This window comes from Microcaecilia unicolor, chromosome 1 (assembly GCF_901765095.1).
Source record: "Microcaecilia unicolor chromosome 1, aMicUni1.1, whole genome shotgun sequence".
Lineage (NCBI taxonomy): Eukaryota > Metazoa > Chordata > Amphibia > Gymnophiona > Siphonopidae > Microcaecilia > Microcaecilia unicolor.
The window spans coordinates 681,560,082-681,587,989 of NC_044031.1; the positions used below are offsets into that span (position 1 = coordinate 681,560,082).

The following is a 27,908-nucleotide window of genomic DNA, read 5'->3' on the forward strand; positions in this document are numbered from 1 at the left end:
TGAGCATTCGTGGGAGGAAAAGGAAGATCCCTGGTACATTTCTTCTGACGGTTCTTGGGATTCCCTCTGAACCTTCCCCTCCACCACAAAGGAGACTTTCTCCACCGGAGAGTCTATCCTTTACCTCCTTTGTCTGGGTAATGGCTGCGGCTATTCCCTTCCCTATGGAGATTGAGGATGAACCCAGAGCTGAGATGCGTCGAGGTCCTGGATTATCCTTCTCTGCCTAGAGAAGCTGCAACAGCTCCTTTGCATAATGTACTGAAGGAAGTCCTTATGCGAAAATGATCGTTCCCTCTGTCTAATCCTGTGCTCCCGAAAAAGCTGAATCCCAATTTCGGATCCATGGTGAACCTGGGTTGATGAGGTCTTAGCTACCTCACAATCCATGGTAGTGGACTTCGCCCTCAAAAGAGCCAAGAGCACTAGGGACTATGCCTCGGGCACCCCCAGGCAGAGAATCTAGAACCTTGGACTCTTTTGGGAGGAAGACGTATCAGGCCGCTATGCTCGCTGCCAAGATCCAGACATACCAGCTTTTCACGAGCATCCATTTGCGGAACTCGGTGAGGCAACTGTCCAGCTTGGTTGATGCACTCCCTCCGGAGCAGGCCGAGCCTTTTCGCCAGGGGGTCAGGCAGCAGAAGGCGTGTCGTAAATTCCTGGCCAGGGGTAAGTTCGACACTTTGATGTAGCATCCAGGATCGTGCCCAAGGTATAATGATGCACAGACTCTCATGGCTGCGTGTCTCTGACCTGGATCATTCGGTCCAGAAGCAGATGGCGGATGTTCCTTGCCACGGGGATAACCTTTTTGGGGAGAGAGAAAGTAGAAGAACTTGTTGACCAGATCAAGAAGCACAATGATGGTATGATTCTCTCTCCCGCCGGGCGTCTTTCTGCTACTACCTCCTCAACTAGGAGGTTTTTTGGAGGGAAGAGGAGTGCTCCCTATTCGTATGCTAGGCATAGGTACACTTCTGCTTCTCAGCAGCCTTCCCCAGGCTCAGTCCCAGCGTTGCTCGTTCTCTTCAACAGCGTGCGCTAAGGCCACTGCGGCTCCCCAGCAAAAGCAAGGGACAGGCTTTTGACTGGCTCCACTTCAACATAGCCTCAGTAAAAGTGTCCGTACCGGACAACTTGCGGGGTCGGGGGGGAGGTTGATGTTTTTTCACCAAAGGTGGCCTCTCATAACCTCCGACCGGTGGGTTCTTCAATACACCCTCAATCTGGAATCCAATCTGGTTAGGATACACCCTCAATCTGGAATCCAAACCTCCAAATTGCCCAACAGGAGCTCATTCTTACAGTTCCAAGCACAAGCAGGTACTTGCAGAGGAACTCTCCACCCTTCTAAAGGCCAATGCAGTCAAACCCATTCCACCAGGGGAAGAAGGGCTCGGATTCTATTCCAGGCACTTCCTTGTGCAAAAGAAAACGGGGATGCGTCCAATCCTAGACCTAAGGGCCCTGAACCAAATACTAGTCTGAGAAAGTTCAGGATGGTTTCCCTGGGCACCCTTCTTCCCATGATTCAGGAAAACGATTGGCTATGCTCTCTGGACTTAAAGGATTGCTTACACACACCTCTCGATACTTCCAGCTCACAGGAGGTATCTTGATTTTAGCTAGGGACACAGCCCTTTCAGTACCGTGTACTGCCCTTTGGCCTGTGTCTTCGCCCAGAGTCTTCACAAAGTGCCTGGCAGTTGTCGCAGCATCACTACGCAGACTGGGAGTGCATGGTTCCCTTATCCAACAATTGGCTGGTGAAGAGCACCTCAGAGCAGGTGCTCTACAGTCCATGTGAATGACTATTCAGGTGCTAGAGCTACAGGGGTTCATGATAAATTATTCCAAGTCCCATATCACCCCAGTTCAAAAATTGGAATTCATTGGAACTCGTTCAACACAAAGAGAGCTCGTGCTTATCTTCCCGAGGCAAGGGCAGACAACTCCTGTCCATAGTGCCCATAGTGGGAGCATCTCAACAGATCCTGGCCTCGGCAGATGTTGAGACTCCTGTGGCACATGGCCTCCACAGTTCATTAACTCCATGCATGTCTACACATGAGACCAGCTCAATGGACCCTAACTTCCCAGTGGTGTCATAGCTGCGGGGGATCTAGAGGATGTGATCCAACTGTCCACCGACTTTTGGAATTCCCTGCAGTGGTGGGACCTGTGGGATGCCCATTCCAAATTCCTCAGCCACAAAAGTGCTGACAAACGATGCATCCCTCCTGGGGTGGGGGGCTCATGTAGATGGGCTTCACACTCAAGGAGCTTGGTCCTTTCAGGAAGCAGGTCTTCAGATCAACCTCCTGAAATTGTGAGTGCATCTGGAACGCTCTTGAAGGCTTTCAGAGATCGGCTGACCAACCAAATCCTTTTGATTCAGACAAACAGTCAGGTTGCCATGTATTACACCATCAAGCAGGGGGGCACCGGATCTCGCCCTCTGTGTCAGGAAGCTGTCCAGATGTGGCTTTGGGCACGCCGTCACGGCATGTTTCTCCAAGCCACTTATCTGGCAGGCATAAGCAACAGTCTGGCTGACACGTTTGAGCAGGATAATGCAAACCTCACGAGTGGTCACTGAACATGGGCATAGTCCGCAAGATCATCCGAGCGTGGGGAACCCACTTGCTGGATCTTTTTGCCACTCCAGATCAATCACCAAGGTCCCTCAGTTCTGTTACAGGCTTCAGGCCACGACAGACTAGCGGTCAGATGCCTTTCTCCTGCATTGGGGGCCAGGCCTTCTGTCTGGTATTCTCCCATAACTCTGGTGGGGAAGACTTTGCTGAAACTCAAGCGAGACTGCGGAACCATGATCCTGATTGCACCCTTCTGGCCGCATCTAGATTTGGTTCCCTCTCTTCTGGAGTGTCCTCCGAGGAACTGTGGAGACTTGGAAAATTTTCCAACCCTCATCACCCAGAATGAGGGATCGCTTCTACATCCCAACCTCCAGTCTCTGGCTTTCACGGCCTGGATGTTGAGAGCTTAGAATTCGCCTCCTTGGATTTTCGGTGGGTGTCTCCCGAGTCTTGCTTGCTTCCAGAAAAGATTCTACAAAGAGGTGTTACTTTTTCAAATGGAGAAGGTTTGCCGTCTGGTGTGACAGCAAGGCCCTAGATCCTCTTTCATATCCTACACAGACCCTGCTTGAATACCTTCTACACTTATCAGAGTCTGGCCTCAAAACCAACTCAGTAAGGGTTCATCTTAGTGCAATTCGTGCCTATCATCGCCATGTAGAGGGTAAGCCTGTCTCTCGACAGCCTTTAGTTGTTCGCTTCATGAGAGGTTTGCTTTTGTCAAAGCCCCCTGTCAAACCTCCACCAGTGTCATGGGATCTCAATGTCATTCTCACCCAGCTGATGAAAGCTCCTTTTGAGCCACTGAATTCCTGCCATCTGAAGTACTTGACCTGGAAGGTCACTTTCTTGGTGGCTGTTACTTCTGCGCGTAGTCAGTGAGCTTCAGGCCCTGGTAGTGCATGCACCTTATATCAAGTTTCATCACAACAGAGTAGTCCTCCGCACGCACCCTAGGTTTCTGCCAAAGGTGGTGTCGGAGTTCCTTCTGAACTAGTCTATTGTCTTGCCAACATTCTTTCCCCGTCCTCATAGCCACCCTGGCGAAAGCAGTTTGCATACCTTGTACTGTAAGAGAGCATTGGCTTTTTACGTGGAGCGGACAAAGCCCTTCAGACAGTCTGCCCAGTTGTTTGTTTCCTTTGATCCCAACAGGAGGGGAGTCGCCGTCGGAAAACGCACAATCTCCAGTTGGCTAGCAGATTGCATTTCCTTCACTTATGCCCAAGCTGGGCTGACTAGAGGGCCATGTCACTGCTCATAATGTTAGAGCCATGGCTGTGTCAGTTGCAAGGCTGCAACGTAGTCATCAGTCCACACATTCACATCTCACTACTGCCTTCAGCAGGATACCCGACGCGACAGTCGGTTTGGGCAGTCGGTGCTGCAGAATATGTTCGGAGTTTAGAATCCAGCTCCACCCCACTAGACCCATTTTTGTTCTGTTCCAGGCTGCACTCTCAGTTAGTTGTTTATGGTTTCAGGTCAATCAAAGTTATGTCCTCGCCGTTGCGAGGCCCAGTTGACCAGTGTTCATTGTTTTGAGTGAGCCTGGTTGCTAGGGATACCCCACATGTGAGAACAAGCAGCCTGCTTGTCCTCGGAGAAAGTGAAGATACTTACCTGTAGCAGTTATTCTCCATGGACAGCAGGCTAATTGTTCTCACAAACCCGCCCACCTCCCCTTTGGAGTTGTTATTTGCTTCTTTTTATGCTTTTTGAGTTAACTGAGGGAACGCGCTCACATGACGGGCGGGAAATCGGTCCACGCATGCGCACTGCACATGCACCAGAAGACTCTGGCAAAACTTTTTTATATTTTGCTTGCAAAATGCCGATTCCTGGGCCAACGCACACGTCGACCCACATGTGAGAACAATCAGCCTGCTGTCCTCGGAGAATACCTTCTACAGTTAAGTATCTTCGCTTTACTGAGGAAGGGTAGACTGAATGGGCCATTTGACCCTTATATGCCATCATGATTTTATGTTTCTAACTAAAACTAATGTTTCCTTCTTGTAAGGGTGTTAAGGCTAAGAGAATTTTCGTTGCGTTATTTTCTTACTGTGCATCCAAGGTATGGAATTCGCTGCCTATGTCTGTTGTTCAGTTGCATAACTATGTCATTTTTCATAAACTTATCAAGACAATCTTGTTTCAGAAGCATATCATCCACAAATAAGTACTAGTTTATTTGAAATTGTTAGTTGTGTGAATGTTAACTGACTGCATCTTGTACTTCCCAGTAAAATTATGTCTGCTTTATCTTTTGTAATCCGATTCAAACTAGCTTTTGTGTATGTGGAATATAAGTAATGGATAATGTAATGGTGAGGGCAATCAATGATATTTTTGATACGGTATCCAGAGCCTCCACAGTGGGGATTGGGATCCATGGACTCACCTGGCTGCAGGCTTCAGACCTCAAGCCTGAGATACAGGAGAAGCTGGTGGACGTTCTGTGTCATAGAGAGAACTATTTTAGCCAAAAGGTGTTGAAGGCTGCTAATCTCATCTAGCAGCACTCAGACATGCTTAAGACGCTCTCTAGGCCCACTATCAGCTCAGCCACCTCATCCAGGAGCTATTTTAGTGGAGCACAATGAAGGTCCTGCTACTCTCAAAGGTATAGGTATCCTCCATCCTACCGCTCTTCCCATAAAACTCAGGAACCTTGCTGTTGTCTGAGACAGCAGAGAGCCCAAAAGACCCAGCTGGCTCCCCCAATCAAAACAAGGGACAAGCTTTTGACTGACTAGAAGAGTATAGCTTCAATCTCCATAACCATTCTGGATGATCTGGTGGTAGGAGGTGTCCTCTGAGGTCAGCAGGATGAATATTATTATATATCCGCCCACCTCCCCTTGAAGTTGCATTCAATATGTTGTGTACTAGACTGACTAGGTCCCTCGTGACAGTGCCAGATGGGAAGGTGAATGTGCAGTGCAATACTCTAAAAAGTTGTTGTAAACAAGCTAGTGAGTGTTCCTGCACAGACTCTATCAGATGATGTCACCCACTGGTAAGAAAATTCATCCTGCTGTCCTCAGAGAACACCTGCTATAGGTGATAGGTAAGTAACTTTGTTTTCTCCTTGTCCTCCCCACAAATAATAAGAGACAAGGACATACAATTACATGTATCACGTGAGAAGATTCATAGCCCATATTACTGCGTACTTTAATAGTATAATTTGTAGAGGGAGAGAACCAGCTCTGTCTCTCTCAGTCAAAGAGATTATAACATGATGGTCCATTAAAAAAATATATAAAATATTTCACATATTTTCTATTGATTTGCAGTGAGGTATTTTTGAAATTTTGTTATTTATAAAGGCAGCATAGGAACCTGTATGCCTTTATAAAATAGGTTCCCTGAACCAGTACCAATAGCATACAAATGCCAATGCACATATTTACACCTGCTCCAAAACAGGAGTAAATGTTTGTGTACCCTATGCGTGTAATTCTCATACTTTATAAAATATATGGGTAAATCACAGCTCTGCCCCTGGTCCACCAAGATTCATTCCCAGGAATGTCTACATGCACTGTGCATATAAGTACATGCTGTCTTGTCTCTGTACATATACCATGGGGTAATTGTATAAAAGATATTATCTGCATGTAAAACATATGCAAAAACATGTAAAACATATGCAAAAAAAACTTTATGAAATTATTCCCAAAAGCCTAAGGGGTCCTTTTACTAAGCTCTGTTAAGAGCTAGTACACATTTTACCACATGGTAGACATGAGTGCAGACCTGCGCTAATGAGTAAAACCAGTCAGTACAACAACAACAATCAGTCATCCCTGCACTAGATGGCACGATTGCTTCTGCAGTTAATACCACCTCAAAAGGCGGTGTTAAGTGGCTGCTGCCCCAACTGCCAAAAGATGATGAAACTGCTTCCGGACCCACCCCATCAAGTGCCTTCCTTATCCTTCAGAATCTCCTGGCACAAGTGCCCCCTTCTTCTGATCCCTACTCCGCCCCCAGAACTTGGGGGTTCTCTGGTAGTCTAGTGGGGCAGAATAGACAGGTGTGGCCCCCCCTGTACTCGCACTCAAGAGTCAGACAGCATGGAAACAGAGGGATATTGCCTCTATCCCATTCTCCTAGACTACCTGGGACCCTCCTGGGGAGCGGGTCAGGATCTGCATAGGGGGATAGGATCTGTTGAGGAGTGGGAATCAGAAAGAGGGAAGTTAATGGGGGGATTAGAAGGATGGGGTACTTTACAGGGGTGGGGGATCAGAAAGAAGGAGAGGTCCTTATGCTGAGTGGAATTGGAAGGTAGTGAACCACCACTGCTGCAGCTTCAACTTGTTTTGACAGCTGAGTAACTGCATTACATGCACCGGCAGGTAGCACAGGTGCACTTGTGCTGTCTGTAGGTGTGTGTACCACTGTTGCCTGTGTAGTACGTTGTCTGTCTTTTTACTAAATGCAGGACAGATGCTGGACGTGCCTCCTGTATTCCCCACATGGTCTTTGCACTTACTGCACCTTAAGTTTTGCAGTTAAGGTGCAGTAAGTGCAGAAGTTTGCCATACTTTAGTAAAAGGGCCTCAAAGTGTTGTAGTAGTAGTTTTGACCAGGTTTCTTGGGAAGAATGACAACTGGAAAATTACATTCTAGTTATAGTACCTTGATGGAGATCAGTCATTCTCAGTTGACAGAAAATTCAAGATCTATGATTTGCATTAGAATTCAGAAATTAAAACAATCTGTGGTTATAGGATATGTGTTCACATAGAGTATAGTTGTGATTCCACCCCCCCCCCCCCCCCCCCCCCACACACACAGCATTACCACATCCACAACTGTAAAAATGGACTGACATATTCTTGATGCTTTTACCTTGCAAGGTTTTGTAGCTCTGCTGGGCTATGGTTGCCAGTAAGAGCCAGATTGTTGGGCCAGTTAACTACTTATCCCACTGCAAGTCCCACAAGGTCTTTTTGGAGAGGGGCTCAGCCTTTGCATTCTAATCTTCTGCTTTCCTTTTCATCTCCTCTTTAATCTAGAAACCTGTACTAATTGCAGTTAGATTTATGAGCATAACCCGCAGTTCAATCCCGGTATGTATTAACTGCATTGGTCACATCACAGCCATATGTAACATTGCATTGTAATTCCTGTTGTTCAGAAGTCATACTGTCCCACCCATTGTCTGTAACTGTCCATTTCAGCTGTTACAAGTCGTTACTGCAGATGCTAAATTTATCTACTAGAATATTCATCTACAGAACTCATCACCAAGAAGGGCTCTTGGGTGATGAAAATGAGTACCATATGCTGTGAAACACGAAAGGGAATGGGAAGAGGAACAGGAAATTAACATAACTAGTGATCAGAGTGGTATTTTTGTTGTTGTTGTTGTTGTTGTTGTCGCTGACACAGTGGCAAGTATGAAAGTTTAAATAAAAAGGTCAGTAGTTGTATCAATATAAAATCATAATATTTCACCAGGTAGAAGTATATTTCCCTTCTTTCTTAATTAGATGTTTCTTTTCCTTGCCATTGTGCCTAATTAGTTTCTTTTGCACTGTTTGAAAATAAACATAGCCCTGCAATCTCCTTTACTATTTAGCAATTCTGGTGACTTTTGCTGTCACTGAATAGAATATTTTACTCTTTTATGGACTGTCTCTGGGCCCAGTTTACTAAGACACGCTAGCATTTTTAGCGTGCTCCTAAAATTAGTGCACACTGAACGCTAGAGACACCCATATATTCCTATGGGTGTATTTAGCATGCGCTAAAAACGCTAGCATGCCCTTAGCACTACTTAGTAAATAGGGCTCTCTGTCTGGTGGAGGTGTTTGTGTCTGAGCACTTGCTTGTGTTTGCATTTCAGCTTGTAAACACAAGGTTCTCCATATCAGTATGGCACTTGATCAAAGTCTGACAAAATCTCCTGAACTTGTGTTGGGAGTGTGTTAACATTTCCAACATTAAAACAAATTTTAAAATATGAATTTTTATGTCAAAACCTTCACTTTGGCCTACTCTTTTCTCTCCAGGTAGTTTGTAGTTGTAATGAGTTTTGAATAGTAAATGTGTGCTTTATGGCGTTTAATATAATGTCTTCATACAGTCATACATGCTGATGTGTGCCCTATCATTGTGTTTTATGTGTTTCTTTTGCTACCACTGCATGTTGAAAATGTCTTTTTGACCTTTGTATCTATCTTACCAGTTGGACTGAAGATTTTGTTGCTCTGGAAGCGAAGGATAGAACCAGCACTTTTTCTTGAAATAAAACTGCTGCTGCTCAAATATGGTTGTCTTGGGGGCGGGGAATAAAAGAACGATTGAGGTGCCTACCCAGGGCCCTGTACCTTGAGGAACCCTCTAGCTCCCTGCAACTATTCAAAGAGCTGCCATGGCATGATCCTCTCCCTTCCTTGTCTCCTGTGCTCTTACCTTCCAGTGCCTTTTCTTTTGCCATCATGGGTGGGTAATGAGGAAAGAAAGCACCAATGGGGGAGGACTAAAGAATATACCAATGAGAGGAGAGAGGCATAAAAGTCCCAAGGAGTTAGGCAGAGGTTAAGAAAAAGAGGTACCACTGGTGGTTCTCTCGTTCTGTCCTGCTTAACTAATTCACCTCCTTTTCATTTCATTGTCCTTCAGCCTTCCTCACCACCTCCTTCTCATACTCCCATTGGTAGCAGATTCCCAAGTTCCAGGTGCACAGCAAGCTATGGGTCTGCTGCTGTATTTGCTTCAGCTCTTTCCTCCTGACCCCAGGCAAAAGGCAGTATATTCCTTCAGGGGAGTCTGTGGAGCAGTGTAAGTCCTGGATTAGAGAGGGGAAGGATGTTGCATTGAGATTGCACTGGACTCCAATTCTTATGGCACTACCCTTTCCTTCTTGCTTCCCCTCCCATGCATTGTATGTAGGGCAGGAGTCAGGAAGTATGGTGTTGGATATGGCAGATCAGAGAAATACTACTATCCCACTCCCTCATCCAGCCCCTCCTCTTGTGTTGTTTTCCCTCTCTTCCTCTCCTGTTCCTGCAGGCTAGCTTTAGTGAGCATTAGACATGCACACCAGTCACAAGACAAATCCCTCCTCTCAGCACCCTTCTCCACCACCGCCAACTACAGGCTCCGCCCTTTCTGCCTCGCCTCACCCTATGCTTGGAATAAACTTCCTGAGCCCATACGCCAAGCCCCCTCCCTGCCCATCTTCAAATCCTTGCTCAAAGCCCACCTCTTCAATGTCGCCTTCGGCACCTAACCTTTTACCTCTACTCAGGAAATCTAGACTGCCCAGCTTGACATTTCGTCCTTTAGATTGTAAACTCCTTTGAGCAGGGACCGTCCTTCTTTGTTAAACTGTACAGCGCTGCGTAACCCTAGTAGCGCTTTAGAAATGTTAAGTAGTAGTAGTAGTAGAAAAGGATAGCTATTCGCCAGAATGATCAAGTCTCACACAGGGTGTGTAATAAAGAGTAACCTGTGGACAGTAAAACTAATTTTATAAGAGGTTGCCAAGGTTGAAAGGCAAAGTATGTTGGTGCTATTCTATAAAGACAACATAAGCATCTATGTGTCTTTCTAAAACTCATAAATGCAGCAGAAGTTGCAGCTTAAATGTATATGCATAAAGTATGAGCCTAGGCATGTATTTTATGAACTACATGCATAACGCACCATGTGTATGTTGTAGTTTTATACAGTTCCTTTTTTGCATGTAAAACAGGGTTTACCCACAGAAAATACTTTATAAAATTATCCCCTAAGGGTACAGGTTTGTGAAAATGTATACTTTAGTGGCAGGTTCTCAGATGGATAGGTATTAGAATGAATGGTACCTGTATTGGAATTGAATGGAATGTGGATATGGGGGAAGGTAATTCACCACAGACAAGCAACACAGATGTAGGCACACTGAATGGTGATGTCCTTCCAAGAGCGCCTAGTGTGTGAGGCTCCACTGTACCTCAGGGAAGTTTTTTTACTCCCCTGAACATGTGCAGGTGTTCCTTCACTAGGCAGGATTCCCTCCTCCTTCTATTTAGTCTTAATTTTCTGTAGCCAGGTACATGCAGCTTGTCTGACGCTCCTCAACTAAACAAAAACCACCAATTCAGTGGGAATAAAACAGTCACAATGATAAAAACAAATAAAATAGTTCTTGAATAACCAAATTTTCAGCAGTTTTCTACATTTTAAATTAATTTTCTGTCCCTAATGGACCCACAATCAATTTTTTATTTTTGTTCCTGGAGGAATGGAGGGTTAAGTGACTTCCCCTAGGATCACAAGGAGTTGCAGTGGGAATTGAATCCTGTTCCACTACACTAACCATTAGGCTACTCCTCCACTACATAATGGCATTAGTCTTGCTAAATTGGTAGAACTAGATTCTGATGATGTTAACTTGTCTACAGGGTAAAAGTCGCTTACGACGTGGGAACCACCCCAGTCAGGCGTCTCCTGTGGCTGTAAGGCTGCCTTCCGTGCCGGATGCTCCTGAAGAAACAGTGAGCAGTGAGGACACAATGGAGCTGGATGCCACAGACCAGCAGCAAAATGCCATGCAACAGGAGGAGAAAGTGTTGACAGAACAGATTGAGAACCTGCAGAAGGAAAAGTAAGTATCTAGTTTTAGAACTGTATAGAGCATGATGGGCATGGCTTTCTTTAATGTCCATGAGCAGGCTTAAATGTGTGCCTAGAAAGCCAAGACAGTACAACTGTAGCTCTAAAATAGTTTCCAGAGAAATTCTGCCAGAAATGGACCAAAACAAATAGCCTTAATTTTTCTCAAATTCTAAGCAGTTCTCATTATTTCTTAGGCGTTAAGCCCCTCATTCTATAACAAGTTGTAAAGTTAAACACTATTTATGTGCTTAAATTTATAGAATGCTACCATTTACAAGTATGTGTGCAATAACGCACCTAGGGGATCTTTTAGTAAACTGTGCTAGCAGCAGGGGCTGTTTTTGCCACATTCTGAGTCCCTTTTTACTGCAGCAGGTAAAAAGGCCGAAAAAAGACATGGCCATGTGGTAAGATTGCTCTTAACGTGTGTCCATGCAGGGTGGAGCACTTACCGCCACCCATTGAGGCGGCAGTAAGGGCTCCCATGCTAACCCAGTGGTAATCAGGTAGCACGCAGCGCTACCTGATTACCGCCGGGTAACCCTCAATGTAGAAAATATTTTTAAATATTTCCTCTATCACTGGAAATGCCACATGCTGAAAATGCCCATGTTGGGCCGGCAGTAGCTCCAGTTTGGCGAGGGGTTTACTGCTGCTTAGTAAAAGGGCCCCCTAATCAGTATTCTGTAATTACATGCTAAAATGGCTTAGCATGTAATTGTCAGGGGGCATTCACAGGGCAAATGTATGGGCAGGGCATAAGTGGGGCTGCAGTGCTGTGCCTAGGGTCTCTGGCGCCCCCCTGCAGACTGTCAGTTGGCGCTCCCCTGCAGACTGTCAGTTGGCGCCCCCCTGCAGATTATCAGTTGGCGCCCCCCCCCCCCGGACCTTTAAATTTACCTCGCTCCGCCTCTGACGTCTGCGCAATGTCAGTGAAAGCGCTGCCTTCTGACATCTCTCCACCAGCCTTCCCTTTGCTCGTTCGTTCCCTCTGTGTCCCACCTTCTTCTGACGTCATTTCCTTGAGGGCGGGACACAGAGGGAACGAACGAACGAAGGGAAGGCTGGTGGAGAGACGTCAGACAGGCAGCGCTTTCACTGACGCTGCGCAGATGTCGGAGGCGGAGCGAGGTAAATTTAAAGCGCCAGGGAATCGGGGATGGAGCGGAGGAGTAAGGTTTTTTTTTTAAATACAATGCGATGGCGCAGCGCCCTTGAAGGCAGGCGCCCCCCTGCGGCGCTTACCGTGTTGGCACGGCCCTGTGGGGCTGATAATTATGTGCTTTATGTACAGAACACTGTGAATTACATGCATAAGTGTTACATTTAGGCATTAATGTTCATGTCGGCCATAAATCTGTTGTAAATGTTAGCTTTTAAATGTAGGCGTGTTGATGCCAACTTATGCTAGTATTTTATAATGGCAGTTACGTGCATAAGTGCCATTATAGAATAGACACATTTTGGTGTCTAAATGTAGCACTCTGTTATAGAATTGCCTTGGGGGTGTGGGGGGGGGGGGAGGCAATTCTATAACACAGGTGCTAACATTTGCATGCACATTACACACATACCAATGCCAAAAGTCCACCTAACTACTATTCTGCAAATATTAGCGTAACTTGCATAGTACATATTTGCAAGGAGGGTGTACACATGGGAGAAGCATAGTTACGCATATATTGGTGACATTTAGGAAAGAGCATTTATACCAGCTGTATGTCTAGTTACTCTAGTATTCTATAAAGGAACATAAGCACTTATTTTCCTTTCTAGAATAGGCTCCTATGAGGTGATCTGCACCTTGTTATCACTGGTATGATCAATATTATCAAATTGGAAGTGGGGGGAATCTCGAAGCAGTTGGAAATGAAGGCTAATGGTACTCTAGCCCAGTGGTCCTCAACTCTGTCTTCAGGGCACATCCAGGCAGTCAAATTTTCAGGATATCCACATAGATTTGTATACCAAAGAGGCAGTGCAGCCATATCTCTCTCATCCATTTTTGTTGATGTAATCCTGTAAATCCAGGTATGCTTGAAAAAGAGGGTTGAGAAGCATTGCCCTAGCTCAGCATAGTCTAATTCTGATTGAGCTAGAAGCTTAAAAAATAAGAGATTGCTACCAAGCCAAAAAAAAGATGCTTTGTATAGGGATTTATAAAGCTATTCCAGATGAGATAGTATTATAATGGAATGAGCATCTCTTGGCTGCTTAGTAGAGGCAAGGGGTGCCCCAGGGTTCCATCCTTTCCCCACTCTTGTTTAACCTTTTGTATAGCTCCACTGGCTTCGTTTATCCAAGAATCGGCCATTAAATTTCACTTTTAGGCCAATGATATCCTCCTTCTTCATCGTGCCAATCCCAACAATCCAGACATTTTCCCCTTACAAATTTGTTTAGATAAAATAGCTTGTTGGTTGACAGAAAATCACTTAGTTCTAAATCTGGAAAGAACCCTGGTGTGCTAATGAGATGTCTTTTTCTCCCTTCCGCTGATTTATGCCTATTGGCAAAACCATTACCCCTGTGGAATCTTTCTGCTACCAACATTATGGAATGATCTACTTAAAGAAATTTGTGCAGAAGCCAATTATAGGAGCTTCAAGATTTTATTGAAGACTCACTTCTTTAAGCTGACTTAATCTGCAGCTGAAAGTGTAGGGAAGACTGGAATCTCCTTCAGAGAATTATTTTGTCTTAGCCTGTTAATAGAATGTGTGGAAGAATGAATGTACTGTTGGGGAGTATGTGTTAGGACTGTTCTATTATTTTTATGGAGTTCCCTTTCTCACTTGACCTTTTAGATTTTAATGTTGTAAACCATTAGAAACAGAGAAACATGATGGCAGATAAAGGCCCTATGACCCATCCAGTCTGCCCATCCTCTGTAACACCTAACTCTTCCTTTTCCTAAGTGATTCCACATGCGTATCCCATGCCTTTTTAAATTCTGGAATAGTCCTCAACAGTTGGTATATCACATTTTTAAATAAACATAAAATATTTTAAACTAGCTATCAAAACCTGGCTATTTCTACAGGCATACACTTCCTGACCTTGGGCAGTTTCAAGACTACTCTGCTCACCTACTCCTACCATTACGTGTAGTATTCAATGTTGTGTTCTTTTTAATGGACGCCGGATGGTATGATTGGTTTCTTTCCTAGTTTATCGCTTTTAAATATTTATTTATGAAAACTTGATATAACACCAATTGCATTTACAATGCAGCTTAGCAGTTTACATTAAAAACCAAGAAAAGGAGAGGGGAAAAGAGTTACTGTGGTATAGTAAATCTCAAATAAATAAATAAATAAATGGAGAAGTGATCTCATCTGGAGAGGGGTAGAGAAAGTGGAGGATAGAGGGAATCAGGGAGCAAAGAATGAAGAGGAGGGAATGAGGGTCAGGAGAAGGATAAGAGGGAATGTGGGATTAGGAAAGGGAGGGACAATTCATAATTCCACACTCAAATCTCTCCTCTTACACCTCACAATACCTCCAGTCCCTCATTAATGATCTCCCTACTCTGCCACATCCCCTCTAAACCCTGCACTGTCCTCATATTCCCCCTGAGCACTTCCAGAGCCCTTATTTATTCTCTTTCCCCAACATCCCTTTTCTTACTCTCTTGTCACTCTCCCCTCCTTGAGCCATCTCTCCCTCCATTTCTAGCCTCGTGTTGGGAGGCCAGTAGTAGAAGTCCAGCATCTTCGGCCACACTTTCCCCTAACTAGTGCAGCCCAGTGGCAGTGTTGCATGAAACACTATAGTGCTATGCCATTCAAAGCACAACACTGTGTGCTAGACAGCAATGAATGACACAACCTGAGGAACCACACTGCATTATAATTGTCCTCCTCTTCAGGAGAAGGATCAGTGTGAGATGGAAAGGAAGGAGAAGTACAGAATGCTGATGCTTCAGCTAATGCAAACACTCCAGTCCCAGCAGCAGAGGATATGACACAACCACTGCCACCTCCTAAAAAGCTGGGATCACCCCAGATGAGGAGTGAAGAAAGAAAAGGCTTCTTCTGCCACCACTCCAGTTTTCTGGTTTCCGATGCACTGCCTCAGGAAAGGAGCTGGATTTCTCATCAGAACAGAGGCAGCAGGTCAAATGAAGAGGTGCAGTGGGCTGAAAAAAGCCTGTGAACATTATTTGACACCCCTGCATTACACACTTGGATTGCATAGTGCACTTTTATTTTTCCCTGTTTTGTTTATTCAGCTTTTATTGTTCTTGTTCTACAGGGAAGAACTGACATTTGAGATGCTTACTTTGGAACCCCGTGCCTCCGATGATGAAACACTGGAGTCTGAAGCTTCCATTGGCACTGCAGATAGCTCTGAAAACCTCAACTTTGATTCTGAGGGAACCATCTCTGATAAAACAGGTAAGAGCATAGTTTTGTGAGACAGCAGAGGAGGAACTGCCAGACACACCAAATACCAACTAGTAAAAAAGTATATGCCCTGATTTAATGATGCATACTTTGCTGGTGGGTGTATGCATGGGTGGAGTTTGGCAGAACTTTGACAGAGTGTGCAGATAACATACAGAATTCTATAATTTATGTGCTTTTGTGCTAACATCTAGGTGTGAGCATTTACAACAGCTAGAGGGCTAGTGCAAGTGATTGCATCTTTCATGTGAACACGTTTTTGGCCGTGTGCTAGTATTCTATTGAGAATATTATAGAATAGGCTTAAAATAGATGTTCTTATATTGGGAGCTCTGTTTTAGAATTAAACTTATAGAGAGTACTTTTATAACAGAGCACCTACGGGGTTTTTAGCTTTATTTTTTTTCAATTATAATTAAAATAAACCAAGCATCCACTTGTACAGAAAAGTGATAAATGACAGGGAACAAAAGATTAGAAAGAAAAACTTTTAGAAAACTATTTATTTATTTGTTGCATTTGTATCTCACATTTTCCCACCTATTTGCAGGCTCAATGTGGCTTACAATTTTTCCGTCATGACCTTATGTCATTTCAGGATACATATACAATTGATAATATATATAGAACATGAATGCTAAATGAACAGTAGGGTAAAAAAGGGATTCGGGTTAACACAGAGCTAGAAACCTCATTGGAGGGAGTGACAACAAACATACCTAGTTTAGTGAGGGAGTTAAAAGCTGTAAGATCGGAATTGACGGCTTCTGCTGGAAACCCTGAGGTAAAAATTACTAATTTTCCTCTAATAATGACTAAACCTAAAGAAGTAACCCTGGAAAGCTTGTGGACTTTAATAATGGACTTAGGCAAGGCACTTATTCCACAAACACAAAAAATGTCACAAGAAATATTGGTCTTAGAAGAAAAAAAACAAAGAAACTGATTTAAAAGTGGAGACTTTGACTCAACAAAATAGAGTACTTGAAAAAGATATCCTGCAAATAAAATCTTGCCAAGAAAATATTATAAAAGACTTGACATATCTAAGGAGGAAAACTGAATCCTTTGAAAAATTTTCAAGGAGTAATAATCTCCGGTTTCTTAATTTTCCCAAACAATTAACAGTTTCCCCACGAGATATGTTAAGAAAATATATTAAAGATGTTTTAGAAGTGATTGAAGAAAGTATTCCACCTTTTTCCCAAATTTATTATTTGCCTACTAAATCAGCAGTGGGTCAACAAGAACACGGCAACCAGGAATTAGATGTTTCAGCGTTGTTAGAATCCTCGGATACTGATTTGGTGTTAGTATCAACATTGATTGCCACAGTTGCCCTGACTCCGGATAAAAACTAGCTGATGAAGTTATTCTTTAAGAATAGAGAGAAGACTTTTTTGGGCCTAAAGATCCAAATTTTCCCCGATCTCTCTAAGGAAACTTAGAAGAGACGTCAACAGTTTTTACTGTTGAAGCCAGGAGTTCTTCAACTAGGGGCTACTTATTTTTTAAGATACCCCTGTAAATGTGTAATTAAATACCAGTCAATTAAATATGTCTTCTTTGAACCGTCCCAACTAACAGCTTTTTTGACAGCAAAAAAGCATTGGGAGGTCTCAATGCTTAGCTCTCTTATAATTTGTTATTCGGTTCTTTTAGGTTTGTCAAGAGTAACAAATTCCTGAAATGTATTGTATAGTTTGAATTTCCATTATGTAACATCTTGGATCAGTTACTGTGGACTTGAGGAATGTCTGGTTAAGTTTTTTCTTCTTTTTTTCTTTTTGTTTTTTCTTCTGTAAATTATTATTCACAAGAATATACTTTTTCTGTACAAACGATATGCTTGATTATATTTTGAAAACTTGATTTAAAAAAAAGCAATTTTTCTGTCATAACCTTATGTCATTTCCAGAATACATATACATATGGAATATATATAGAACATGAATGCTAAATGAACAGTAGGGCTAAAAAAGGGAAAATATACAAATTGTATCACATATTAACATGGGTTTGCATATTAAAATTAAACAATACGGTTATATGAAGAGAGTAATCCTATTAAGTAGATGATGGTGATAATGTAGTTTCCTCCTTTCATTTTTAATATTCATCATTTTTATGGCAGAGAGAAGCTCGGCACTTAGTTCCCTGAGGTGCCCTCAAAGTTGAGTCTCCCTTCTAACAGGATGCGACGGCAGCTAAAGAAGCAAATTGACGTCACTGGATTCAGTGGATTCTGCAACTACAGCTTTGTCCGCTTCCTGTTACCTCATGTGACCCAAGAAACGGTTTCATATACAACCCAAGTCCCCCTTCTACCGAGCAGCTGGTGAGGTGAATGAGGCAACAGGGATGGAAGGAATGCTTGGAGAAGGGAAGGGAGTGGAGGAACGGCCTCAGTTCACCAGCCGAAGGAACATTCAAACCCAGAGAAAGGAAAACAAAAATTGAAGAATGTGAAAAAACTCACCCCAGAAAACCAAAGAGCTCATAGAGGGGGGAGCAGCTGGGGCCAGACACAAACGCAGTGCTGATACGGAGAGTAGTGGCAGCTCTCCGCCCTTGGTGCTCTATGGGACAATGAGTTTAGTGATGAAAAGGCCAGAGAGTGGCAGAATCTTGATTCCTGTTTGCATCATTTGAAGCATCTCACTCTCACTATATCCTCCCATACCACCACCTCTGCTACCTTTGAGGTGCTGCCAGGTGCCTGAGCAGATCTTTGATCAGCTCCATCGCTTGGATATTCCTTGCACGAGAGAGGCAAAGAAGAAGATAAGGTCTTAATTAAAAAACAAAAAGATTTCAGTGGTTTCAGTGTTGGCCTTAGCTTGGTAATTGTGGAACAACAAAGAAAAAAATTAGGTTTTTGTTCATTTGTCAGCTGCAATTGAGAATTGGCAGTGGGAGATGAATTAGTGAGAGAAGAATAATAGGTGAGGCAGTCTAGCTTTAAGCATATTCACTGACACTTGGACTATGCCGTGTGAGGATGGTTTTGCTCCATGTAATGTCGTTGGGATGTTGAAATAAGGGCAAGCTGTTTTCAACTCTCACATGCCTTGAAAATTGGGTCTCTACATGGCCCTTTAGACACGTGTGTTTACAGAATGCACTCCAGAGAAAGTTCAGGTGATAGAAAGAAGCCATCTTCATCTGTTCCAGTAGTTGGATCATATCTCAAAAATTTCAGTATCATACTGTGGGAATCTGCAAAGATCAGACCTTTTGTTTATTAGTATTATTTTTTTTGTCACATAGATGTTTTAAACTAACATCACCAGCAGACCTCTGGTGACTTCAAGCCAAATCTGTGCAGGATTTATTTCAGTAGCCAGTTTCTAGGATTAAAGTTCAAAAAAGAAAGGAAGAAACGAAAAGAATGTCCAAATATTAGCTTAGATAATACAGTCAGAGAGTTATCGCCCTCTACTCTGCTTCAAGAAATGAATGTGTATCATGGGGATATTGGGTAGGCATGAAATGCACTCAAGTTGACCGACTGTGCTGCAGCTTTTTACACTGAGGAACAGAATCATGCAGCAGGTGGCTGCATAATGAAAGAGATGATAGAGTTCTGTACACAATAAAACATGGAAAAAGTGTTACAAAGAACTGCCAAAAATGTTTTAAATGTGAGTGAAGCACCATTTTCCTTTTCTTGGACTGTCAGTATTAAAAAAGCGAGATACGCTTGAGCAGTACTTGAAGCTAGTTTATGTTATATTAATCTAATTACTGAGGTGTTCTGTAACTGTTTTTTTTTTTTTAATTACTATTTGTTTATTTTTCTGTTGCTGAGGGAAGGGCAGAAAGGTGCCAAGTACTAGACAATGGCATCACCAGGTCCTTGCTTTCACCAGTGTTTATAGCTCACAAAATAATGAAGCCATATAGTCCTTCCAGGGGTGATTCTGTCGAAATGCCTTTCTGAGGAGAAGTATAAGAGGATTGGGGGGGGGGGATACAACCTTTCTATGTACTTGAGCATTTCCTAGTTCTGATGGGTGGCAAACAGTCATATCGTAAATATATATGTTTCAATAGTTCAAACTCCTCCAGATGCCAAAATTTCTAAAATCTAGATGCACTGCAGTATGTAGATAGCATTAGTTCGCTCCTAAAAGATTAATTATAATTCCCTTTATGTAACATTTCCAAAGGGGCTCTTTTACCAAAGTGCGCGTAATGTTTTTGTTAACTTACCCATGTTAACAGCAAAAAAATAACTTGCAGTAAATGCAGGAATGTGCTCATCATCTGCCTTGCATTCACTGCACAGGGCAAACACTTAACCTCACAGTCACCTGCACAGATGCAAATAACAAGGAACGCCCGTGCTATCTGCCACTGCTGATAATGCAGTGAGGACCCAGTCCATAAATTAAACCCCCACCACTAGCCACTAATCTGATCCCTCCTGTATAATCTCTCTTGAAATCTGATTCCACTCCTGCACCCCCCCAACTCAGAACCACCCTTCTAATCCCCCCAATATGATACCCTGTCACTACAACCTTGTCTTCCTGAATACATCTCTTCTCCCTGACTCCCCCTGGGTCTACCTGGTGACATTCAATGGTCCTGGGCCATAGTGGTCACTCTCCACTGCTGCCTGGGTTGGCTTTGGCATCCAAATTGGTGCCTCTGCCCCCTAGCAGTAGTCTTGTGGTACTGCAGTAGTACCATGAGACTACTGCTAGGGGGCAGTGGTACCATTTTGGATGCTGGTGCCATCCCGGGCAACAATGGACAGTGACCACTAAACTACCATTGCAGATCTCCAAGTTGGTCCTGTGGGGATTGCAGGGTGTAGGGAGAGGAGGGCTCTTAGGGGGCGGAGCTTTCTGTTAGGGGGGGTATCAGGTTAATAGGGATCATGAGGAAGTTCTTACCTGGGGGGGGGGGGAGGGTGCTGGAGGGGAATTGGACCATTATGGAGATTGGGTGGGAGATCAGACTTTGGGGGAAGGAATCAGAAGACTACAGGAATGTGCTGCTGTGGCACTTCACATATCTGTAACTGCACTACCAGACAACTGGTAGTGTGGCCGCACTTAGCACCTCTTCTGAGTGGTGCTGTGCAGCCGCTCTATTGTCAGTCATGACAGCTAACACACAGTACAGACCTATGCAGTAGCTGTCGCAGTCTACTACCCCTCCAATCCACTCAGGTCATGCCCACTTCCCATCCCTACAAGCATTAAGAAGCTAGCATGGGATATTTTCTGTGCTGTTTTAACATGTGGTAGACATTAGTTCAGGTCCACACTAATGTCTAATATGTGGTAAAACCTGTGCTAGCTGTTTAACACAGCTTAGTAAAAGACCCCCAAAATGTCTGTAACTACTTATTAGAATCAAAGTACAAATGAATAGACATTCTGCCAGTTTGCTCAAATGACCATTATGATACTAGGAGTCAACACAGATGACATTTTCATATTTAAACAATGACTCGGCAACTTTTACAATGCTTTGATGATGACATATATCTAATGAATTACAGTCTGACTGTAACAATCTGAATATTACATATTTGGTAAGTCTTTTATAGTGATTGTAAGCACTATAGAGTCATTTAGTTAATAGTTATTGTACACTAATGCCGTTGTCTCACAGTATCTGCTTCAGGGCCAATTCTATTCATGTGGTCCCTGTAGGAATTTGGTGCACAAAAGCTATTAGGAATTAACCCTCTAATGGTGATAATATTTTCATCACTTGTTGTAAGAGAGGATTAAGGGAGGTAAGGACTCTTATCACCTGCTATTATTGCAGGTTATAAGTAAGTAGAAATAAATAAAATAGCTTCACTCCCTAGATGTGATATATCATATCACTGAATTTTCTTCCATCATAATTGTAGACGTTTCTAGATTTTAGTATATATGTTGTTCATAGTATGGTGAGGGACCAAATGGTTGTTGTCACTGCCAGTACAAAGACCATAACCATTTCTAATGTTAATTGCAGACAGCTACGTGAAACTATTGACTTTTATTAGCCAGGGCATAGGGAAAAGAGTTCAAAATGCAGTGATGTGCCAAAACAGAAAATTTGGCATCTTATCCATAGCCTTGCATGTTTACACTAACAGCAGATATGGAATAGTAAGCATCACAATATCAAGAATATAAAATTGGTATTCCAGAATCATTCCAAAAAGTTGGGACCATTCAAGGCTTACTATATTTGATCACCATCAATGTATATTTCACAAGTGTAATTTTTATTTCAAATTGAGTAGAATCAATACCTACTTTCACTAAGCTGGATCTGTTGAGCCCTTGGGGATATGTTTTAATTTTCCATTGTTTAAACTTCTGAAATACTTATTTTTAGCATTTAATTAGTAAGGTTGGTACTTGGATGGGTTATGCAGTGGCTTTATGTTATAATATCCTAACAAATCTGTCCTCTGTCATATGCTGCATTGCTGAAAACCAGCAGGTAATGACATCCAAGAAGGAATGGTTAATTTTAAAGGCAATAGAATGACTGCAATTATATATATCTTCACATGTGTGAGAGGTTCACTTAAATATGGAGGAAAAAGGTCTCAAATTGCCAATTTGCCCATATACATGAATAAATCATAAGGCATATCTCAGGCTAAACTCATCATCAACCTAAAAAAAACCTCCTTCAAATTTATTCAGATAACTTTTCACAAAGGGAAACTTCTTTTGACTTAGCTTTTATATGCTGGATGGTCTCACGTCTATTCTCTTATCTCTTGGTAGGAAGAACTGAAACAACCCAATTTTCAGCACCAAAGTCATCAGCGTCTTGTTTTTCACCATGCTGTTTCTTGAATTTTATGTTGTTCCTCTCCTTCCATCTTTCCAACCATCCAACAGTGGTTTGACGGGGACTCGTTTCGCTCCACCACTTTCTCAAGGGAGGTAAGAGAATAGACGTGAGACCATTCAGCATATAAAAGCTAAGTCAAAAGAAGTTTTCCCTTTGTGAAAAGTTATCTGGTCGATGATGAGTTTAGCCTGAGATATGCCTTATGATTTATTCATGTATATGGGCAAATTGGCAATTTGACACCTTTTTCCTCCATATTTAAGTGAATATATATATATATATATATATATATATATATATATATATATATATATATATATATATATATGTGTGTGTGAATATATATATAATTGCAGTCATTCTATTGCGGTATACACGAGTAATATCTGCAATTCGGGTTTGTCTAGTTTGAAGTAATTTTAAAGGCAATCATTTCCAAATGCAGGAATGATATTGATGCTTTCATCTCTCCAGGTACTTTCCTAGACAGATGTCCTAAGCTAAAGTTGTGGGTTTTATTAAGTGAGGGTAGAGAATTTTAGGATATGCATTTTATCAGTAAACATTTTTATCCAAAGAATGTTTAACCCCCCTCATGTTCTCAATTACATATTAAGAGCCAAACTAAATCTCTTCCTTTGTTCTTACTGATTTGTGTATAATCTTTATGGTTCTGTGAACCTTGAGCTCAATATTCAAAGGACTTGTGCACCTAACTTTGAAAGTTATACTTCTAATTGGGATTTTTGAAATTTACTATAGCTGAATGCCTAACTTTATACTTAATGGGGGCAGTTTTATAAAGGATGCCAGAAGTTAGGTGCTGAGATACTGTGTGCTAAGCTCTAAGTTTTTTTAACAGCATCTGGGTGCTTAGATTCTGTTATAGAATATTAGATTGTCAGCATTTGTACCAACATGTAGGTGTGCCTCTTATGCCATATCAATAACTGGCATAAATGCAGACACCTAAATGTAGCATTTTAGTGCATTAACGTACAGAATTCTGTAAGTTATGCATGTAAATGTGTGAACGCCCATGAACCATCCAAGCCCCCACCCACATGTCACCTCCTTGCACTTATGCACTGAGGTCGTGCGCGTATGTTATAGAATATTGCTGAGCACAAGGCTAACACTTATATGCATAACTGTAACAATCATGCACATAAGTGTCAACTCGTAGTATTCTATAACTTATATGTACAAATGGCCTCTAGCTTTAGGTGACCTCTTATAGAAGGAGAGAGAATATCACTAACCTAAGTTTAGGAAGTGGATCGCAACAGGGATGGATCTAGGGTGGGGAAAAGAAGTTAGGAGCTTAGCCCTGATTTTCAGACTAGGCTCATAAATCTAGGCAAAGGAATGTTTAAATTTATAAACATACTTTTAAACTCCTCAATTAAGATGAATTTTCAGCTAAAAACTTAAGGGTCAATACTTAGCCATCAGTGGTGAGTGGTTTGTTCACTGCTGACGGCGTTATTCCCGAATATTCAAAGCCAAGACATATGTAGGCTCCGACTTTGAATATCCAGTTATTTTTAAGCTGGCTAACACATAGCTGCTTAAGCCAATATTTAGCACTTAAGTGGCTATGGATTACTGCATAAAAATAGGACAGGTTTTTATGCAATCCCATTTATTCAGTAAAGCAGGCCACTTAAGGGCTGAATATCAACACTTAAGCAGCCAAGTACTGACTCAATCCCCGACATAGCCAGCTTTGAGATTGGTTCTAATTGCATATTCAGCGGCACTTAGCCAGTTAAGTGCTTCTGAATATGAACGGCTAGCCCGGCCAAGCGATTTAACTGGTAAGCGGATGGCTAAATCACTTTGAATATTGGGCCCAACTTTTTAAACTCTGCAGAAACCTACCTGGGCACATCGGCCCTGCCAAACGTATCCAGTGATCTTAGCACTGGTTAGTCCATATAGAGGCAATGATTAGGTTTTGCAAGGTCCAGCTTGCTAGATTTGTGTTTTTTGTTTTAAATTAAATGGAAGAATAGCTGCTGTTATTCTTTACGTTTCTGAAACCTGGTGTCTGAACTTCAGGAGAGTTTAGTGGATGAGACACCCCATGTACTAAGTGAATGTACTGACCACTGGAAAAGGGTGATTTCTGCAGTCTTTTTTTTGGAGGTTAGTTTTGGATTTTGTTGGGGTTTTTTTAAGTAATTTATAAGTATGCTGAGTGTAAATTTAAAAACTAAAAAGTATCTATTGTAAAAGGATATATTATCCTGTGTCATACAATATATATAGTTATATATATATATATAAATATATAATTCTACTTGTTTAAATAAAAGAATAATTATATAAATAAAAATGATTTCTCTCTCACCCACAGAGCTTTAAACATTTGTGTTGATGACATGTTCTGGCGGGAGCTTTCTCATTCATGTTGAGGAGGGGTGGGGGAATGGGGATGTTTTTGTTTTGTTTTTCTTTTTGAAAACAAGGCCGTCGTGTATAAAGTGCAATCTGTTCAATATTTCTTAAATATATACTGTTCGGCTGTACAAAAAAAAATACAACTTTATGAGCAAATAACCTTTAGCTTATTAAAGAACAATGCTGAGAAAAATATGTTGTAGTTGGTACTTTTTGTTATATTTTTCTGTTCTTGTCAACCCAATGAAAGTTGGACATTACTGTACCTCATGAAACCGAGCACCCACACCAGCCCACAGTCATGAGAAACACATTAGCAGCTCAAAACACTCACTGTCCCACCACCAACAAACAGTCCAAACAACACACAGCTGCAGCACTAAACACTCTTCCACCACCAGCAAACAGTCATCACACACAGAGCCGCAGCTCAGAGGAACAATGGAACAATGAGAAAGACAGGACAAGCAGGTAAGGAGGTATAATGGGAGGTATGGTGGTTTGGGGACAGTGAGCGAAATGGGTGAGATACAGAGGAAGGTTTGGCAGTGGCGTAGCTAGGGTAGTTGACACCTGGGGCCGGTCATTTTTTAACACCCCCCTCCAAAATCCAGTACTAGGCATACCGAGAATACAAAACACTCAGGATCTCTAGAACAATTTTACCATACCATAAGCAGTAATTTCTACGAGTCACATAAGGAAAAGGAAAGCATCTTAAACACTACAGTGAACACTAGAACATCACTTCGCCTATTGTAAAACGTAACCAGACAGAATAGTACAGATCGTCGATCCTGCACAGTCCAATGCCAACTGAAAGCCGTGTCTTTTTCACAAACACAGATAAACCCTAAACCACTATAGAATAAGTAATCAAACTTTCTATTTAGACAAAAATTAAACTGAACCCCCAAGAGGCCAGACTGAGCATACAATGCAACACCACAGAAACAGAAAATAAAATACCACCATTTTATTGGACTAATACATTTAGCTTTCAGAGACCAAAACCTCCTTCCTCAGATCAGATCAGTACAGTATAGTGATTTTACAATATCCTATCCTGGCCTGAGGAAGGGGGTTTGTTCTCCGAAAGTTAGTCAAAATATATTAAAATTAGTCCAATAAAGATTACCTTATTTCCATGTTCTATTTATTAACACAGCTACAATACTACTTTATCCTAAAGCAAACAAATAAAAATATATATTTTACTTGCAGTTTGTTGTCTCTGGTTTCTGCTTTCCTCATCTTCTTTTCACTGTCTTCCTTCCATCCAGCATCTGCCTTCTCTCTCTCTCCTGTTCCCTCCATCCAAAGTCTGCCCTCTCTCCCTGCCCCTTCCATCTAGGATCTGCCCTCTCTCCATGTGCATCTCCTTCCTTTGTCTTTCCTTCCCTCCATCCTTGTCCAACATTTCTCCTCTCTTCTCTCTTCCATCCATGTGCATTTCCTTCCTGACTTTCCTCCCCTCCATCCATCCATCCATGTCCAACAACTCTCCATTCTCCCTTGCACTCTCCTCCATCCACCCATATCCTTCAAATGTCTTCTCTCCCCCGCCCCCATTCATCCATCCATATCCAGCAATTCTCCATCTATGTCCAGGAACTCTCCATTCTCCCCTGCCGTCTCCTCCATCCACCCATATCCTGCAAATTTCCTCTCTCCCCTGCCCCCATTCATTTATCCATGTCCAGCCATTCTCCTCTCCTCTGCCCTCTCCTCCATCCATCCATATCCAGCAAATTTCCTCTCTTTCCTGCCCCCTCCATCCATCCACCAGCAATTCTCCTCTCTCCCCTGCCCTCCCCTCCTCTCCAGTGATCTCTCCCCATGCTCTCCCCTCTCATCCATGTCCAGTGGTTCTCCCTGCCCTCCCTCAGCTCCCCCACAGCCCTCCTCTCCGTTCCTTCCTGCCCTCCATCCATCCACCCACCCACGTCCAGCAATTCTCCTCCTCTGCCCTCCCCTCCAGCGATCTCTTCTCTCCCCCATGCCTCCCCTCCAGCGACCTCTTCTCTCCCCCATGCCCTCCCCTTCTCTCCCCCATGTCCAGCAATCTGTTCTCTCCCCCTGCTCTCCCCTCCCATCCATGTCCAGCATTCTCCTCTCTCCCCTGCCCTCTCCGTTCCTTTCTTCACCTGACTGCTGCCCCCACAAACACAGGGCTAGCTGCAGCAAAGCAGCTCTGCTCGCTTTAACAGTCCCTGTCCCTCTGAGTCCTTCCTTCCCGCCCACAGCAGCCCTCCTCCTCCTCTCCGCCCTCCCCCCCCCCCCGTATCATAACCCTTTACTTCCCGTGGTGGCAGCGGCGTCAGTTCCTTTGTGAAGAAGGCACTGCAGCTTCTCCCTTCGCTCTTCACACAGTGAGTGTCCCGCCTTCGCGGAAACAGGAAATGCGTCATCGCGAAGGCGGGACACTCACTGTGTGAAGAGCGAAGGGAGAAGCTGAAGCCGGAGGGGAGCCTGCAGCCTTCTTCGTAAGTAACTGACGTCGCTACCACTACGGAAAGTAAAAGGTTATGATACGGAGGGGGGGCAGAGAGGAGGAGGAGAGCTGCCGAGGGCGGGAAGGAAGGAGGAGGGTTCTACGAGGCACCCATGGGGGGGATTTTGGGTGCGGGGGGGGCGCCTGGGAGCGGCGGAGCAACCCCCTTGTGCTGACACCCGGGGCGGACCACCCCCTCCGCCCCCCTCCCCTTGCTACGCCACTGAGGTTTGGGTGTGGGCAAGGAGTTGGGGAGGTGAGACAGAGGAGGCAAGGCAGGAAATAAGAGGGTCAAAAGGTTCAGATTGGAGCAAACAGAAGGTAACAAACAATCAGCAACTCTCCACTATTTCTCACAAATGACTACTTCCACCTCTCCACTCTCTACATAAGTACATAAGTATTGCCACACTGGGGACAGACCAAAGGTCCATCAAGCCCAGCATTCTGTTTCCAAGTGGCCAATCCAGGTCACAAATACCCTGCAAGATCCCGAAAAAGTTTGATACATTTTATGTTGCTTATCCCAGAAACAAGCAGTGGATT

At 43.1% G+C, this 27,908-nt stretch overlaps 1 protein-coding gene across 1 annotated transcript in view; it reads left to right on the forward strand.

Annotated features, from left to right (window-relative positions):
- The window catches only part of MYO9A (myosin IXA), a 980,547-nt gene extending 960,956 nt beyond the window's left edge, over positions 1–19,591 (forward strand). The window contains 7 exon segments of the mRNA XM_030187859.1: positions 11,015–11,217; positions 15,486–15,628; positions 17,772–17,800; positions 17,803–17,862; positions 17,864–18,067; positions 18,070–18,105; positions 18,107–19,591. Of these exon segments, the coding sequence (XP_030043719.1) occupies positions 11,015–11,217; positions 15,486–15,628; positions 17,772–17,800; positions 17,803–17,862; positions 17,864–18,067; positions 18,070–18,105; positions 18,107–18,289 (858 nt within the window). The 3' untranslated portion in view covers positions 18,290–19,591.
- The last annotated feature ends 8,317 nt before the right edge of the window (positions 19,592–27,908 follow it).